The sequence below is a fragment of the Bos taurus genome, chromosome 8 (genome assembly GCF_002263795.3).
Source record: "Bos taurus isolate L1 Dominette 01449 registration number 42190680 breed Hereford chromosome 8, ARS-UCD2.0, whole genome shotgun sequence".
In the NCBI taxonomy this organism is placed as follows: Eukaryota; Metazoa; Chordata; class Mammalia; order Artiodactyla; family Bovidae; genus Bos; species Bos taurus.
The window spans coordinates 103,782,135-103,799,362 of NC_037335.1; the positions used below are offsets into that span (position 1 = coordinate 103,782,135).

The following is a 17,228-nucleotide window of genomic DNA, read 5'->3' on the forward strand; positions in this document are numbered from 1 at the left end:
CTTTGGAAGGAATGATGCTAACGCTGAAACTCCAGTACTTTGGCCACCTCATGTGAAGAGTTGACTCACTGGAAAAGATTCTGATGCTGGGAGGGATTGGGGGCAGGAGGAGAAGGGGACGACAGAGGATGAGATGGCTGGATGGCATCACTGACTCAATGGACGTGAGTCTGAGTGAACTCCGGGAGTTGGTGATGGACAGGGAGGCCTGGCGTGCTGCGATTCATGGGGTCGCAAAGAGTTGGACACAACTGAGCAACTGAACTGAACTGAACTGAACGCTACTTCTAATTTACCATAAGGAGTTGTCAAGCGTTCAGGACACTGTCATATCATAAACTCAACCCCTGGCTTCCTATCTCCCTCTTTGTGGTGGGAGATGTCTTTGTTGCTCCCTGAAAATCCACATATGTGGGTCTTTTCCTTTAATCACCCTCCACCCGCACCATCCCCACTATTCTTTCCTGGCTAGCTTCTCATTCTTCTGATCTCATTTTAAATATCACTTCTTTGGAAGCATCTTCAGACACCTCATCAACTCCCTCTCCTTACTTCTTCTCAGAACAACCTGTGTTTTTCGTTCATTACTTTACCACAGTTTGTAATTTTCTATTTAGTTGACCGACTCTGTTTTTGTCCATCATCTGGACACTCCACCAGGGACCTTGTGTCTCGCTCTCCTCAGTAGCCTCAGTATAAACGTGGTCTAGGTTTGCAGCATGCCTTCATCAAATATTTACAGAAAACATTCCAATCCTTTCCTGAACTCAGTTTCAGAGAGGGAACGCATCTCTCCTCAAACCACACGGATTAGTGGCACACTTGACCCCCAAGTCTCCCTATCCCAATTCAGATTCCAACCCAAGAGCCCGGGTAAGACGTTTAGCCTGCCTCCTAATACATTCTGAGTGCCAAGGAAAGTTTCAGAAACAGGAAGGAGTAAAGCAGTGTGCAGAATAGGAGAAAGTGATTTGACCTGGCCCTACTTCTCTGGATCTCAATGTAAGTTTATTGTAAAGGGAAGGGGGGGATTACTGCAATAACGACGTGACAAAACAACCACAAATATAGAACCAGACAAACGCTAGGCCGAAGCTTGCTCTTGAGACAGAAGACGGTGAAGACAGATGCTGCGCAGGCGCAGTCAAGCCGCTCCACTCTCCCGCCTCCTCCCCGCCCCAAGTCGCAGGCCCGCAGCGCAGTCAGCTGACGCGGCGTCTCGGAGGTCACGTGACAGTGGGCGGGGCTACGGGCGCAAGCGCAGATTGTGCGCGTCTGGATCAGCTAACCCGAGGGGGCGATTTGGCTGAAGTAGGCCGCAGTCTGCCGCCTCGGAGTCGCCGCTGCCGGCGCCATAGCCATAGCCATGGCCAGTCAGTCGCAGGGCATCCAGCAGCTGCTCCAGGCGGAGAAACGGGCCGCCGAGAAGGTGTCCGAGGCCCGCAAGCGTGAGTTTGGGGTTGAGGCAGCCCGGCGTGGTGCGAGTCCAGGGATTGCGGCTAGGCCGCGAGGGGTGGTAGGTGCATTAGGACCGAAAAACTGCGGACTGGGCGTGGGAGGGGGATGGTTACAGTCGGGGAAGCTTGTGTGACTCGCAGCTCTCCGGATCCGAACCTCTGGAAGTCTTCTAGGTCGCCTGAGAGCTGCGATGTGGGCTAGTAGATAGGGTGTGGAATCAATAATAGGTGGATGACTTTCTTAGGGTCTGGGAGGCGAATAAAATGGGTTATTCCAAACGGAAGTCGTTGTCTCCACCGTTTACCGTGTTACCCAGCCTGGAAACAGTCCTCTTCGCCACGTCTCAGACCCTCCCTCATTCGCCATGTTTAGTCACTCGGCAAGGCGTTATTTGTTCACTTTTCTCCATCTCTGCAGCCAGCATCTTAGTCCAGGACGCCGTTTTCTGAGAAGCCCATAGCAGCCTAGTTCATTAATTCCTTAATACGTGCCAAACGCAGTACGCCGTTCATTTGTGGTCTTTTATTGCAGTTTTCAAAGCCCCAGTGAAGGAAGCAGCTATTGGGTAGATTAATTGCGGCTGAGAGGAGGGCTAGAGTTGAGAAATGAGAGGTTACTAAAGAACTTAATAGGAGGATCGAATCTAATTGTTGAATGGGAGACTTCCTCCCTCCAATTCATTCTTCTCACTGTAGTCAGAGTCATACATCTCAGTTGCCACTCTGATTTCCTCCTATAGTCACCAGACCTTTAGTGTCTGCAGAATAAAACCTAAATTCCGTAGGAGGGTGTAGGAGGTGTTTTTGAATCAGGCTCGCTCGCTCTTCTCTAATCTCTTAGGTATTGCTTAAAGACACGTAGGTTGATATCACCTTCAAGCCTTTGCACAGTTGGTTCCTGATTGGAAAAGCCTTTTCCTAGTTTACTCTCCTTATTCTCAAACACATAGTCTTCCTTCAGATCTTAAAATTTAGGCAATAGTTCTTCCAGGAAACTTGGCCTAACTTGGTGTTTACTCCTCAGACTAGGTTAGACCTCCTCCCCAAATGCCTGTTTCTGTTGTCACAGTGCAGTAACCTGTTTCTTTATATGGCTCACTTACTAGAATAAGCTCCTGGATAACAGGAACTGTGTCTAATTAAACTTTATTTATTCAGTTTCCCATCTGGTGAGATGTTTCTATTCCTATTTTACCCATGGGAAAGTTGGGACCCAGAGAAAAATGATATGACCATACCCTGGGACACAATATAGCTGGGGTAAAAATATCAAAAACTGGTAATCTCAGTATTCTCTTGATTTTTTTTTTTTTTTTTTTAAATCATAAGATTTACACTCTTCACCCATACTCAAGCCTGGCTCTGGTACTTTTTCAATTAGGGGTCATATGATACTTTGTATTTCATTGAAAGAGCTTTTTTTGAGGGGGCTGGACATAGGAAGAAATCTTGTCGCTCTGGTGACTGGAAAGTTCTGTGTTGCTCATGGAGTATTCTCATCATGCCCTTGATGAGTATTTCCAGAATGACTTCTCAGAGTATGTCTTGTGATGGATCATCAGCAACAGAAGTTGTATCTGTTGGGAAATGTGTGAGAATATTTGGGGAAAGTGCAGAAACAGTTACTTGGCATATGGTTAAAAATGATTGAGTGCCTTGGAGGTAGGGGTCGTGATTTACACCTTCCTTTTTCCTGTCAGACCTGGTGCAGGGACTTGTATATCTCCGGTAGCTATAACATAGTGATGGAAAGAAATTGTTTTAAAGGAGTAAATTTATGTCTAATATATATCTCAGGATTTGCAGTAGTTAGGAATAGAATTATTAACACCTACAATTTGAAAAAGTTACTGCCTTTCTTGATTTGTAATCATGGTTGACATGCCCAGTTAGGAATTGGAAAGAGACATACATGATGCAGTAAAATGGTCCAGCCCAATTTTTCGTGAAATCATTGTGTCATTGGAGTGAAACAGCAGTGCTGGCCTGTACGTGTAAGGCTCTCAACAAAACAGAAAAAACCAGAGTTAAAAGAAATTACTTCCTGCTCAAATACTTTTTGGTTTTCTGAGAAGCCAGTCAGAATTGAACTTTGAAGATGTTTGCTGACAGGGAGAGAATGGTTTTCTGTGATTGTGGTTTTCATTCTGTCTGCCCTCTGATGGATGAGGATAGTAGGCTTGTGCAAGCTTCCTGACGGGAGGGACTGGCTGTGGGGAAAACTGGATCTTCAACAGTTAGAACTGGACATGGGACAACAGACTGGTTCAAAATTGGGAAAGGGATACATTGAGGCTGTATATTGTCACCCTGCTTATTTAAATTACATGTGAGTACATTATGTGAAATGCTGGGCTGGATGAATCACAAGCTGGAATCAAGATTGCTGGGAGAAATATCAATAACCTCAGATAGGCAGATGACACCACCCTTATGGCAGAAAGTGAACAGGAATTAAAGAGCCTCTTGATGAAGGTGAAAGAGGAGAATGAAAGCTCATTTAAAACTCAGCAAAAAAAACTAAGATCATGGCTTCCAGACCCATCACTTCATGGCAAATAGATGGGAAAATGATGGAAACAGTGACAGACTTTTATTTTCTTGGGCTCCAAAATCACTGTGGACAGTGACTGCTTTCATGAAATTAAAAGACACTTGTTCCTTGGAAGAAAAGCAATGACAAACCTAGATAGCGTATTAAAAAGCAGAGATTACTTTGTCTAGTCAAAGCTGTGGTTTTTCCAGTAGTCATATATGATGTGAGAGTTGGACCATAAAGAAGGCTGAACGCCAAAAAATTGATGCCTTTGAACTGTGGTGCTGGAGAAGATTCTTGAGAGTCGCTTGGACAGCACAAAGAGCAAACCAGTCAATCCTAGAGCAGATTAACACTGTTACTCATTGGAAAGACTGATGCTGAAGCTCCAATACTTGGGCCACCTGATGTGAAGAACTGACTCATTGGAAAAGATCCTGATGCCAGGAAAGATTTAAGGCAGGAGGAGACAGAGAGGACAGAGGATGAGATGGTGGATGGCATCATTGATCCAATGAACACAAGTTTGAGCAAACTCCAGGAGATGGCGAAGGACAGGGAAGCCTGGTGTGCTGCAGTCCATGGAGTTTCAAAGAGTCAGACATGACTGAGTGCCTGAACAACAGTAACAAGAAAATGGTTTACCTTAAGTAATTAATTCGGGAAGCCATGGGAGTTGGGAGTGATTGCAAGTGGTGTTGTGAAAATGTGGGGCTACTGTGTAATATTCAGGCCAAGTTAAAATTTGTTGGTTTGGGAAATAATCTTGGCTTTCTTGGCCTCGAATGTATAGCTGATGAGGAGGATGGCATGTGGAGTATTGGAGTAGAGGTCAGTCGGAGCAGATCCTAAGTGGTGGGCCCTAAATAGTACTGGAGAAACCTGGAGAAATACTCCTTGAGGGGCTTAGTCATCTTTTGGTTGGTTTAGACTAGCCTCATTTAGTATTAATATCCTGGGGTTATCACCAGTCCAAAATTCTGTTGTTAATCAGGAGTTGTTGCTGCTGCTGTTGCTTAGTCTGTAAGTGGTGTTTGACTCTTTGCAACCCCACAGACTGTAGCCTGCTAGGCCCCTCTGTCCAAGGGATTTCCTAGGCAAGATCAGGAGGTGGAAGGTTAAATTCAGTTTCATTCATCTATATGGACTGTGTGGGATTTGGGCAGTTGATATGCAATGAATTATAAGTTTTCTTTTATTTTTTAATTCTTTTTAAAATTTTAATTGGAGGATAATTGTTTTACAATGTTGTGTTGGTTTCTGCTGTACAACAGCATGAGTCAGCTAGAAGTATACATATATTCCCTCCCTCTTAGCTGCCCTCCCAACAGCTTGCTTTTAAGATGCAGAATGTCTTTCACTCTGAATTAAATAAGTGTTCAGACTGATTGCCTAGGACCTCCCACCCCACCCCACCCCCCAATTTGTGTATCTGAGAAGTTGGACAGAGAAACTTACTGATCTTGTGGTCCATTTTAATAGAGACTCTGACAGAAGCTAGAGAGTTTTCCCAGCTGTCTGTTAAACTATGCTCTTCTAGAAACCAGAGCCTCTGTGTTTCCTCACTTAGATGTTTGTACAGTTTTATGCCCAGGGCTCCATATCTGAGAAGAATTCCTTCTCAGAACATTTCTTGCTTATTTCCTTGTGCACAGGCATGGATGTTAGTTTCCAATATTACATCATCTGTTTCATTAGTTACAGTTTAGGTTGACGTCCTTTGGGAGCATATTAGCCGCCTCGGTAAGCTAGCTGAGCTCTGATTGTAATGAGCAGCATATTAAGTGTTTACTTCTCAGGGAGAGAATTCCCCAGATGGCTTATGTCGCCCATTTTATGTTGATTCTTAGTAGTTGAGGTTGAGAAAATATTCTGGCACATTCCAAAGTGTTTTGCATAATTTTTACAGTCTGTTAGTATAGAAGGTGGTCCTTTTTATCAAGTCACTTCCCAGTGAAGTACAGTCTAGTTAAGTACAGGAGGCAGGAACCTCTACCATTGGTTAGCTCTCAATTCCCTTTCTCCCTCTTCCCTACACGTGTCTCTTGAGACTGTATCTTCAAACTTTTGTCACTGTTTATGGTTAGAATTTACCATCTCAGTCTCTGCTTCCTCTTCTTCTTGTCTGTTAACCACTTCCTTTGAAAACAGGAAAGAACCGGAGGCTGAAGCAGGCTAAAGAAGAAGCCCAGGCTGAAGTTGAACAGTACCGCCTGCAGAGGGAGAAGGAGTTCAAGGCCAAGGAAGCTGCGGTGGGTCCAGTGAATTTTCATTATTGCCTTAGTTTCCTGAGGCTTCCTTCCTCTCCTTTTCCCCTTAGGCTCCCAAAAGAGCATAGCTCAGCAATTCTGATTCTGGTAAAAATTTGAAAACTGGGTTATTGGATACTTAGGCAGAATCCCTCAGGATGATTAGTTTTTAACATTTGAATTCTAGTCTTCACTTAGATAAATAATGAAATTATTAATGGATATTAAATATAGATAACTTTATGGAGATATGTTATTTAATATATATTAAATGTAGATAATATCAAATATCTTTAGATGGTGAACGTGTGCCAGATGCAGAGGATCAGCTGTGAACAGAAATAGACATGGTCCTTAGCTTACAGTCTGGTGGTCAGGGACACTCAGTAATAAAACACAAGTCACGCAAATGGACAACTGAAGAGGACTGCGATGGTCATAAACATGAATTCCATGGAGCCCCGCTTTAGTATAGATAGTAACTTACCAGTAGAGGCTAGACCACGATGCACGTGATGCATATAATAATAGTACAGAAACAGATCACAGAAGGTACAGAGGAAGCAGGGGGAGTTAGGGAAAAGGTAAAGGATGGAAGAGGCTTTATAGAGGAAAAAACCTCCATCTGGACTTTTGGATATAGGTAATAGAAAACAGCTCAAGCTGGTTTAAGCAAAGTGGAATTTGTCAACCTACATGATTGGAAACCCAGGTAAAGACTGAGTTCATTTTGATCTATGAGCTTAAATAATGCTTTCAGGGCTACTTCCATCTCTCCTCTCTGCCTTTACGGGCTTCATTCTCAAGTTCTTCATTGTGGCCTACTAGATCCAGGTACACACCCTCCCAGGTCCAAGTCCAGATTAAAGGGTCATGCCTCTCTCTCAGTAAGTAGCCGAAGTTTCGTTCATCTTTGCACTGGGCAGTGACTGCTATTTAAACTTAAAATGAGTCTGGGTCTCTTACTCATGAATTGGTGCTGTAAGTTGTCAGACTGCCCACAAGACAGTGTAGAAATAGGGGTGGCCATCTTGTCCTATTATTGCATTGAAGCTGCCATTGCTTATAGTGATGGCCTCGTGCATGAGATGAGTTTTTCTAGCCGTATTCCATTGTAACTGCTTCACTTTTGTGACTTCTGAGGTTTGCTGTATAGTTGACATGTTCATAGAATAGAGGTAGTGGATTTTTCCGGCCCCCCCCCCACCCCATTGAGTAAGGATTATGGACTTTTAAAATATGGGTAGGCGGCTGAGCCAACCATTATGAAATGCTCCAAGGTATTCCTACAGTATGAACAGTGATAGTATGAAGAGCCCTACGTTTGAATCTCTGCCTGTTCACGTGAACCTTTTTGAGTGAAGGAATGTAATTAACATATGTAATGCGGTGACAGCAGCTTAGGTGTTGGAAAGGGTCAGGCACAAAAAAAGTGATGCCTTAAGAACCTGATGGGTCACATTCTGATAAAGTAGGTGCAACAGTTAACAATGAGAAGACAGTAAATGAAAGTTTATCACTGTGTGAAGTTCTAAATAGAAACTGAAGAGGTAAGACATCAGTGCACCAAAATTTCAAGCAATAAAACAGCAACAGTGAGAGGATAGTTCCCTTTTCACCCAGACCTGCAGTCCTCAGAGATAACCACTGTTAACAGTTTCTTGTGTATTCTTCTAGAATGTCATGTGTTCATAATACTGGTGAATCCACTGCTGAAGTGCTAAAACATTAACTAGTCATAGTAAAACTGTATATTCCTCCTAAATTGCATCTCCCTAGTGTTAAAATACAGAGACATTACTTTGTCAACAGAAGTTCCTCTAGTCAAGGCTATGGTTTATCCAGTGGTCACGTATGGATGTGAGAGTTGGACTATAAAGAAAGCTGAGCACCGAAGAATTGATGCTTTTGAACTGTGGTGCTGGAGAAGACTCTTGAGAGTCCCTTGGACTGCAAGGAGAGCCAACCAGTCCATCCTAAAGGAGATCATCAGTCCTGGGTATTCATTGGAGGGACTGATGTTGAAGCTGAAACTCCCAATACTTTGGCCACCTGATGCGAAGAGCTGACACATTGGAAAAGACAATGATGCTGGGAAAGATTGAGAGCAGGAGGAGAAGGGGACGACAGAGGATGAGATGGTTGGATGGCATCACCAACTCAATGGACATGGGTTTGGGTAGACTCTGGGAGTTGGTGATGGACAGGGAAGCCTGGTGTGCTTCGGTTCATGGGGTCACAAAGAGTTGGACACGACTTAGTGACTGAACTGAACTGAGTGTTACTTTTTAAGAGGTTTTGTTTTTTTTTAAATACCACATATATCTCTCCCTTTTAAAAGTGCACTAGGAGATACTACTAACCACGAGGCCTCAGTGGTTGGGTCTTCAGGTTCATTTCAGTCTCTGGTTAAGGCTGCACATTAGACTCTAGAGAGAAGTGACTGTGTCCCTCTCCGGGATAATTTCCCAGGAGTGGAAATGCTGTGCAGTTTGTTTACCTTTTGTTCAATGTTGAAAAGTCAGCCACCCAAGTTGACTGTATCAGCTTCTGCTCCCACAAACCATGGGAACGCTGACTTCTCACATGCTCTTTGGTCACAATGTTACATTTCCTGCTGCTGATCATTATATTTATGATGAAACTGGGTTTCTTCAAAAGTCTGAAGTCCGTCAGTTCAGTCACTTAGTCGTGTCCGACTCTGCAACCCCATGAACTGCAGCAGGCCAGGCTTCCCTGTCCATCAACAACTCCCGGAACTTGCTCAAACTCGTCCATCGAGTAGGTGATGCCATCCGACCATCTCATCCTCTGTCATCCCCTTCTCCTCCCGCCTTCAATCTTTCCCAGCCTCAAGGTCTTTTCCAGTGAGTCAGTTCACATCAGGTGGCCAAAGTATTGGAGTTTCAGCTTCAGCATCAGTCCTTCCAATGAATATTCAGGACTATTTTCCATTAGAATTGACTGGTTGGAACTCCTTGCAGTCCAAGGGACTCTCAAGAGTCTTCTCCAATACCACAGTTCAAAAGCATCAATTCTTTGGTGTTCAGCTTTCTTTATAGTCCAACTCTGACCTCTATACATGACTATTGGAAAAACCATAGGTTTGACTAGATGGACCTTTGTCGGCAAAGTAATATCTCTGTTTTTTAGTATGCTGTCTGGGTTGGTCAGGAAGCTGCTTATTAAAAGTCTGAAAGCTGCTTATTAAATGTTCATCCTGATGTTCCCTCTGTTGTCATTCCCCGAATCTAGGCTCTGGGATCCCATGGTAGTTGCAGCACTGAAGTAGAGAAGGACACCCAGGAGAAGATGACCATCCTTCAAACCTACTTCCAGCAGAACAGGGATGAAGTCTTGGATAACCTCTTGGCCTTTGTCTGCGACATCCGGCCGGAAATCCATGAGAACTACCGCATAAATGGATAGAGGCAGAAGAAAAGTGCCTATTGCGTGGATTGGCGTTTTGAACGCCTTCATGGAACATGAGGCTTCATTTAGCAAGGCTTGAGTTACATCTTACGAAAAGGCATTAAATTATTTCTGTATATTATATAGTAGGTCCCTTCACTTTTTGCAGAATCACCAACGTGGATTCTTTGTACAGGCTTGGAGCTTATCCAAAGATGTATCTTTTTACCTCATATTTCTTAGAAATTTAATGGATATATGTTGTCTGTTTTCTATGCCTTTTCTCTCAAGCAGCATATTATCAACACTGACTTTTTCTTTCTTAGATAGTTCTTTAAAACCCAATTTTCCTAAGAAAGAAAGGGATTAAAGCATTTTTTTCCCTAAATCTTTCTTTAAGGTCAGGGGCTTTATCTATGAAAAAGTAGTAAATAGTCATTTGTAACCCATGTTAAACAACAGCCAGCCTTAAAATAGTCCTTTCCAACTAAGGGTTAGAACAATGGGTCCTAGTGTTGGGCTGCTGTTAGTTTCTCTTATTCACACTTACTAGGTGGTAGAATTCACTAACTTGTTACATTTTACTACTTGTGTACTGATACTGTACTGATAATCATTTAAAAGTAAAGACTGTTGTGCGTTTTCCTCCTCTCAGCTGCATGCTCTTTGATAATGCAAAATGTGCTTTGACCCAGATGTTCTTTGACCCAGAATTTCACTAAGGAAATTAGTACATGCATCATACACACATTTGCGTGCATACTGAGAAAATATTCATGGTATGCACCTTAGCAGGAAGGAAATCACTTGTGACTTCATCCAGCAGCTGTTTTGAAAAACAGCAGTCAACTAGTAAGCCTGAAGTTTGCCTTTTCTCGAGAGCCCCCTGTTCTGGGGCAGCCTTGTATTTCCTTATTGGTGGGCTAAATGCTTAGTGTGGAACCTAAGGTAACTTCACACTAGCACTTAAGAATTAAATGCCCCCAACCCACTGTAGTGGAGATGGTAATGGCAACCCACTCCAGTATATTCTTACCTGGAGAATCCCATGGACAGAGGAACCTGTGGGCTATAGTCATGGCGTCGCAAGAGTCAGACATGACTTAGTGACTAAACCACTACCGCCAACCCACTGTAAACTGATAGTCTTTGGCGGGCAAGATGATTTCTGGTAGGTGGAAACAATGGAAAGAACATCATCCTGAAACTAAAGGAGAATTAGATGACCTTTTAAAAATGTATTATTTTTGTTTACCCCGGATGGTTTGTTCTCTGGGCGCTTCCGTCTCCAGTTGGTCCCTTTTTATAGAGTTCCTCATAAGAACTTTCCATATGAGCGTTCCTGTTTTTTGGTGTTCAAGCATTCCAGTAACTGCTTGTCAGGTGAGCGGTGCTGACCAGATTGGAGTCCCATCCTCTGCCTGCTTGACCTTGATTATCATGGGACACGGTCCTCTCAAGCCATGTTCTCAGCCTCCGTTTTGCAGCAGTGTGCTGCCTTGCTTTCCAGTCTCTTGCTGGTTACTCCCCTTTTCCTGAAGTCTTGTTCTTGGATGTCTCTACATCCATTTCCTTGTTGAGACCATCTACATTTCGTGGCTTTAATATCATCTATATTGAAGACCCAAATTTATATCTCCAACTGAAGACCCAAATTTATCTCTAACTTACCTCCCCTGAACTCAGAATTCTCAGATTGCTTATTTGATGCTTTGCTTTGACATCTGATAAGCATCTCCACCCTAACTAATGTGTCCCAAACAGTACCTGGATTTGTTAGGCCTTTACTCCTGGTATGGTTAAAGAGAGAACTCCAAGCCTCTACCTAACTGCAGATACAGATTTCCCAAACTGGAGGACTACCAAGGAGAAACGTCGTGTGTTCACTAGTTAAGACCCAGTATCTTCAACTTGGTGTCCACCAGTATTTTTACCCTGAATCTGTAGGGTTGTACTTACCTGACTGCTTGACTCTTAACCTTCCAGTTACAAGCAAAAGGGGTGTAATCTAGGCTCACAAGATGAGACACGAACAGAGCTTGGTGCGTGAACTAAGGGACAGGAGCCTAAAGAGACTGAAGAAGGAACTGAATGTAAAGTGAGCAGAAAAATACTTGGCTGTAAGGGGAGAGCACAAACGGGTGCCCAGTGGCTGTTGGGGGAGGTGGTTTGAGGAAGGCGATGGCAGGTTTAAATGCTTGTGGGTGAGGGGACAGAAGGAGGGAGACTGGAGATGTTCCCGGGTGGGGAGAGAGCCCTGAGGGAGGCCAAGAGACTGGCAATCTTGGTTGTCAACCTTGACTGTACCCAGCAAAAATGGTGCCTGCCCCGGCCCCTCCCAGGCAGTGGAACTGGTCTCTGGGAGTGGGGTCTGGAGTAACATTTTAAAAAATTTCCCTTTGGGGACTTCCTTGGTGGTCCAGTGGTTAAGACCCCACACTTCTAATGCAGGTGGTGTGGTGGTCAGGGACTAAGGTCCTGCATGCCAGCTGGGAAGTGTGACCAAAAATAAATTTCCCTTTGGAGGTGTGACTTGAGAAAGTAGCATCTGGTAGGTTCTTCAACCTCAAAGACACGCAGATATGTTGGTTCTGATGTAGAATGAACCTCAAGACATGCCGAACAGTGTGTGGTTGGTTCTCATTGAGAATGAAAAGCTAAACACACCTGTATTTCCATATGCAGAGCATATGACTGGTGGTTATACGCTGCTGGTTAATAGTGACTATCTCAGAAGGTCTCAGCTGTGGGAGAGTTACTTTCAGTACACTTACCCATTGGGGTGTTCAGCAGTGTCCTTGACCTGTACCCACTGGCTGCCAGTAGTAACCCCTTCAATGTAATGACCAAAAATACCTCCAGACATTGTCAGATATCCCTTGGGGTCCAAAACCACCCAGCGGACAACCACTTAACGACAGGAGAATTACTGAATGTTCCACACGATTCCTGGGACATTGTACGCACCAATGAGCATTTCCTAATTTTCTAAAATTTGCTGCTTTTCTCATCCTTGATTATGTCAAGTCTAATAATAGCTCTAAATGGTACGGATTGGATGTTCTCGGAAGTCTCAATGGCTTAATACAACAAAGGTTTATTTTTTATGTCTGATACAGGTTGGGGGACCAGGCAGCTGTCCTCCATACGGTGACACAGTGATTCCGATTACTTCCACTTTGTGGCTCTATCATTTTAGCACATGGTTTCCATGATCCCTGAGACAAGGGAAGGAAAAGTTAGCAAACAGGCAGCTCTATGCTTTGGTCCTGAAATAATACGTAACAATTGTTTTCAGCTCATCTATGCATGTCAGGCCCAGGAGCAAACCTGACTGCTAGGGAGGCTAAGAAATAACCAACCTGTGGTTATTTGGTGAGTAAAAACTCTGTGCTGCAAATACTAACTAGCTTCCTCCATGCCAGCTAGTGACCATGTGAATTATCAATGAGCAGTAGTATTTTGAAAGACATCTTTTTTCTTTTGAGTAGCAGGCCTGAACAGTGGGTTTAAAATATTAAGTAAACCATGTTGTAAACAAATGTGCTGTTGCCCAGACTTTGCTGTTCCATTAGAGCACAGGCTGAGTAGATGTAGCACAACTCTTAAGGGTCCTAAGATTTCTAGAATGGTCAATGAACACTGGCTTCAACTTCAAGTCACCAGCTGCATTAGCCCCTAGTGAGAGAGAACCTGTCCTTTGGAAGATTTGAAGCCAGGCACTGGCCTCTCTCTGGCTATGAAAGTCCGAGGTGGCATCTTCCAACAAAAGGCTGTTCTGTCTACACTGAGTGTTGTTAGTGTAGCCACTTCCACCCATTATCTTAGCCGTATCTTCTACATAATCTGCTACAGCTTCTACATCAATTCATATATTATGGAGATGGCTTCCTTCCTTAAACCCCATGAACCAATCTCCACTAGCTTCAAAGTTTTCTTCTGCAGCTTCCTCACCTCTGTCATCCTTCACAGAATTATAGAGTTAAGGCCTTGCTCTGGATTAGGTTTTGGTTTAAGGGGATGTGGCTGATCTTCTATCCAGACCACTCCAACTTTGTCCAGGGAGTTCCCTGGTGGTTTAGTGGTTTGGACTCTGCACTTCCACTGCAGGAGGGACCTGGGTTCGATCCCTGGTCGGGGAACTAAGATCCTGAAAGCCACATAGTCAATAAAAAAAAAAAAAAAGCAACATTCTCCAGTTAGCAGTAAGGCTGCTTTGTTTCTTATCAGTTTGTGTGTTCATTGGAATAGCACTTTTCTTTAAGAACTTTTTCTTTGCATTCACAAGTTGAAAACTGGCACAAGAGGCCTACCTTTCGGCCTATCTTGGCTTTCAACATGTCTTCCTCACTGAGCTTAATCATTCCTGGGTTTTGACTTAAAATGATAGACGTGCAACTCCCCCTTTCATGTGAATACTTAAGAGGCCACTGTAGGGTTATTTATCTGCCTAATTTCAATATTGTGTCTTGGGGAATAGAAAAGTCCAAGGAAGGGGACAGAAATAGGGAACACCTGTTCAGTGGAACCATCAAGACACACATTTATTAATTTTGCCATCTTATATGGGCCTGGTTCTTAACACCCCAAAACAACAGTAACATCAGAGATAATCACCGTAACAAATACCATAACAAAAAAGCTTGAAATACTATGAGAATTAGCAAAGTGTGACACAGGAGACATGAAGCGAGCAAATGCTGTTGGAACAATGGTGCCAGCGGACTTGCCTGACACGGAGTTGCCACAAACCTTCAATTGGGGAATAAAAGGCACTACCTCTGAAGCTCAAAAAGATGAAGCCCAATAAAAAGAGGCACCTTGTGGGCAGATCTTTAGGAGCAGGAGAAGCACACTGTTTACTGAAAGATTTGGTCAGTAATTCAGGGAGAGAATGCTGCCGAATCATGTCAACATGTATCTTCTTTGGCTTTTAAGAAATTTCAAATTACACTGACTGGCTCCTGGGTCAAGTGTGAATTCAAGGCCATGTCTGTGGAGATGGGGATGAATGGGCTTGGAGAGCTGGGGCAGACAATTCCTTTTTTTTTTTTCTTTTTGAAAATAAAAGGGTAGAGTGGCAGCATTTTAGACCAGATGACAGTTGTTGAAGATAAGAATAGAAGAGAAACTACGCTGGTGGTTCTGAGATCATGATTGGGTTGTCTACTATGTCTTACAGGGTTTTTAAAATTATGAAGACGGGACAGTTGAAATTTCTCGTTAAAAGCCAGGTCACCTTCAGTTGCCTTTCCCTCCCCTCCCCTTGCCAACCAGATGCCAGTCCTCCCTTTTCAGGCCCTGCCCCACCTCGTTCCCTTTGTACCTGTCCGTGCACTTGCCTCTACCCACAGTGTCAAGACAGATCCCTGACCCCGCAGGTGACTGGCAGCCTTATGATGAAAATTCAAAGTATCTCTGCTGGTTTTGACCCAGTTTCCTGACAGATAGCATATGACTTGTCTATCTGCACGCTGCTGACAGGGATGGTGGTGTGTTTAGCCCCAAGCTCTCACATGCATATCTTGTAGCGGAGAACTCACTGAGAGATGTGACTCCAGGATCTAGAATCAATGTAGTGGAGCCAGGAGCAATAGAACTTTCTGTGGGACTTGCTTGTGGAAATACTTTTTTCAGAGCGCTCTAATGAGTGGCTAAGCCTAAGACTTGAACCCAAGTCTGTCGGACGTCCAGCCTGAATTGCTGTATGGCTTAGTATGTTCAGGCCATGGCTGTGTTTCAAGCAATGCGTTTCTAAAAGAGAAAGTCAGTGACTCTACAACTGGCAGACCAGTCCCAAAAACAAGATCTAATTTTTGATCTTTGCCTTTTTACTTACTTATCCCACGGCTCTGAGGTGCTCTCCTGTGCCGTCTGCTGCCACACGTGAAAATTCTGCCAGGCTGAGAAGTTCCTTCATGCTTCACCTAAGTTGCCAGATACTTGGCAGCTGGCCTTCAGACACGGGCCTGTAACTCTCACCCACATGACGGAACAGAATGGGGCAAGTGCTGAGTAAGGGTGGCTTTGGCTGGGGTTTGTGGTTATTTGGATTTATCTGTAGTTGAAGCCCTGATGAGTTCATTCATAGCCATTCATTCACCAGTTCAGATGCATGTAACCCTACTGGGGGCCCGCTTTTGAGCACGGGCAGAAACAGCCCTGTGCCCCCAAGGCTGATTCTCTTTTTGGGAAAGGGGATCTTGAACAATGACCGTAGTGTGTGCTAGGTGTGGCCACAGATTAATCAAGAGTGACTGTGAGAACGCGGGACTGGCCTGGGCTCAGGACAGGAGAGGGCTCCTAGAAGAAGGGCCCTTTCAGCCGAGGTCTGAGAATGTGTCAGTTAACCAGGCCAGGAGGTGGGGATGAGGTTTGAGGCATCTCTCCCAGAAGGAGAAGGATGGCAACCACTGAGAACCGAAACTGAGAGAGCACGGGTGTAGGAGGAACTGAGAGATGGGGTCACTGTTCTTGGAGCTTAGGGTTTTCAGAGGTTATCAGTCACCTTTCACTGGATTTCACTGGATTTTGGACTTCCCAGGTAGCTCAGTGGTAAAGGATCCGCCTGCCAATGCGGGAGACACAAGAGTCATGGGTTCGATCCCTGGGTTAGGAAGATCCCCTGGAGGAGGAAATGGCAACCCGCTCCAGTATTCTTGTATGGAAAATCCTGTGGACAAAGGAGTGCGGGCCACAGTCCACGGGGTTGCAAAGAGTTGGACATGACTAAGCATGCATGCACTGGATTTCATTCATTTTTCTCCATTCTCCACGGAGCCCCGTTCCCTCACACTGGAGTGCCAGGCCTTGCCATGTGCTGTGGTTTTGGAGATGCAAAAGAATTGCCCAGAAATTCAGTTCACTTTTACTGAGCACTTCCTGCTAAGCACCTCACCATTTCACTTAATTCTTAAAACCTCTCTATTTAGCAGATATTCTTCTTTTATAAATGAGGGAATTGGAGCTCAGAGAGGGGAACTGGCCCGTGCAAGTTCACAGGCCAGTGAGTGGTGGAGCCAAGCCAGGCAGTTCCAAAGGGCCACGTCCTTTGTGCCTCCCTAGCAAAGGAGATGATGTGTCAACATAGAAGTTCAAGCTGGAACAACAAGCAGTGAGAACGCAGAGTGACAGTAGCCCGGCAGAAAGCGCAGGAGGACGGTATCTGGCTTCATGGAGAAGGCAGGCCTTGCTGGAGTGGCAGGAGTGAGTTAGGCGATGACCAGGCCACACCCCGGTCCAAGGTTCCCTTTCAATATCTTATCAGCAGGTAGGAAAGCTCCAGCATTCCATGACTCCTGCTCTCGTGCCCCTACATTGTGCTTACAGAAATTACGCAAAATAAATATCTTGGATCTTGTATGTCTTGCTCAGTGGTGCCCAGAACAATGCGTGCCACTCAGCACACACCTGACGTCTATCTGTTGATGAATAAACCAATGAACTTCATTTTTAGTAGCCTACTTCCTAGATCCTCACCTGCCTGGTGAATGAGGGCAGCATGGCTGCTTTATTCCTCAGTCACTGCTCATGTCCCCGGGCACTCCTTTGCCTCTGGCAGAGCCCAAAGCCAAC

At 44.5% G+C, this 17,228-nt stretch overlaps 1 protein-coding gene across 1 annotated transcript; it reads left to right on the forward strand.

Annotated features, from left to right (window-relative positions):
- The first annotated feature begins 1,227 nt into the window (after window positions 1–1,227).
- On the forward strand, window positions 1,228–10,218 carry ATP6V1G1 (ATPase H+ transporting V1 subunit G1). Its single transcript, NM_174245.2, is given in 3 exon segments — window positions 1,228–1,448; window positions 6,145–6,245; window positions 9,498–10,218. Coding segments are annotated over 3 exon segments (357 nt in total). The 5' UTR covers window positions 1,228–1,366; the 3' UTR covers window positions 9,672–10,218.
- Window positions 10,219–17,228: the final 7,010 nt, after the last annotated feature.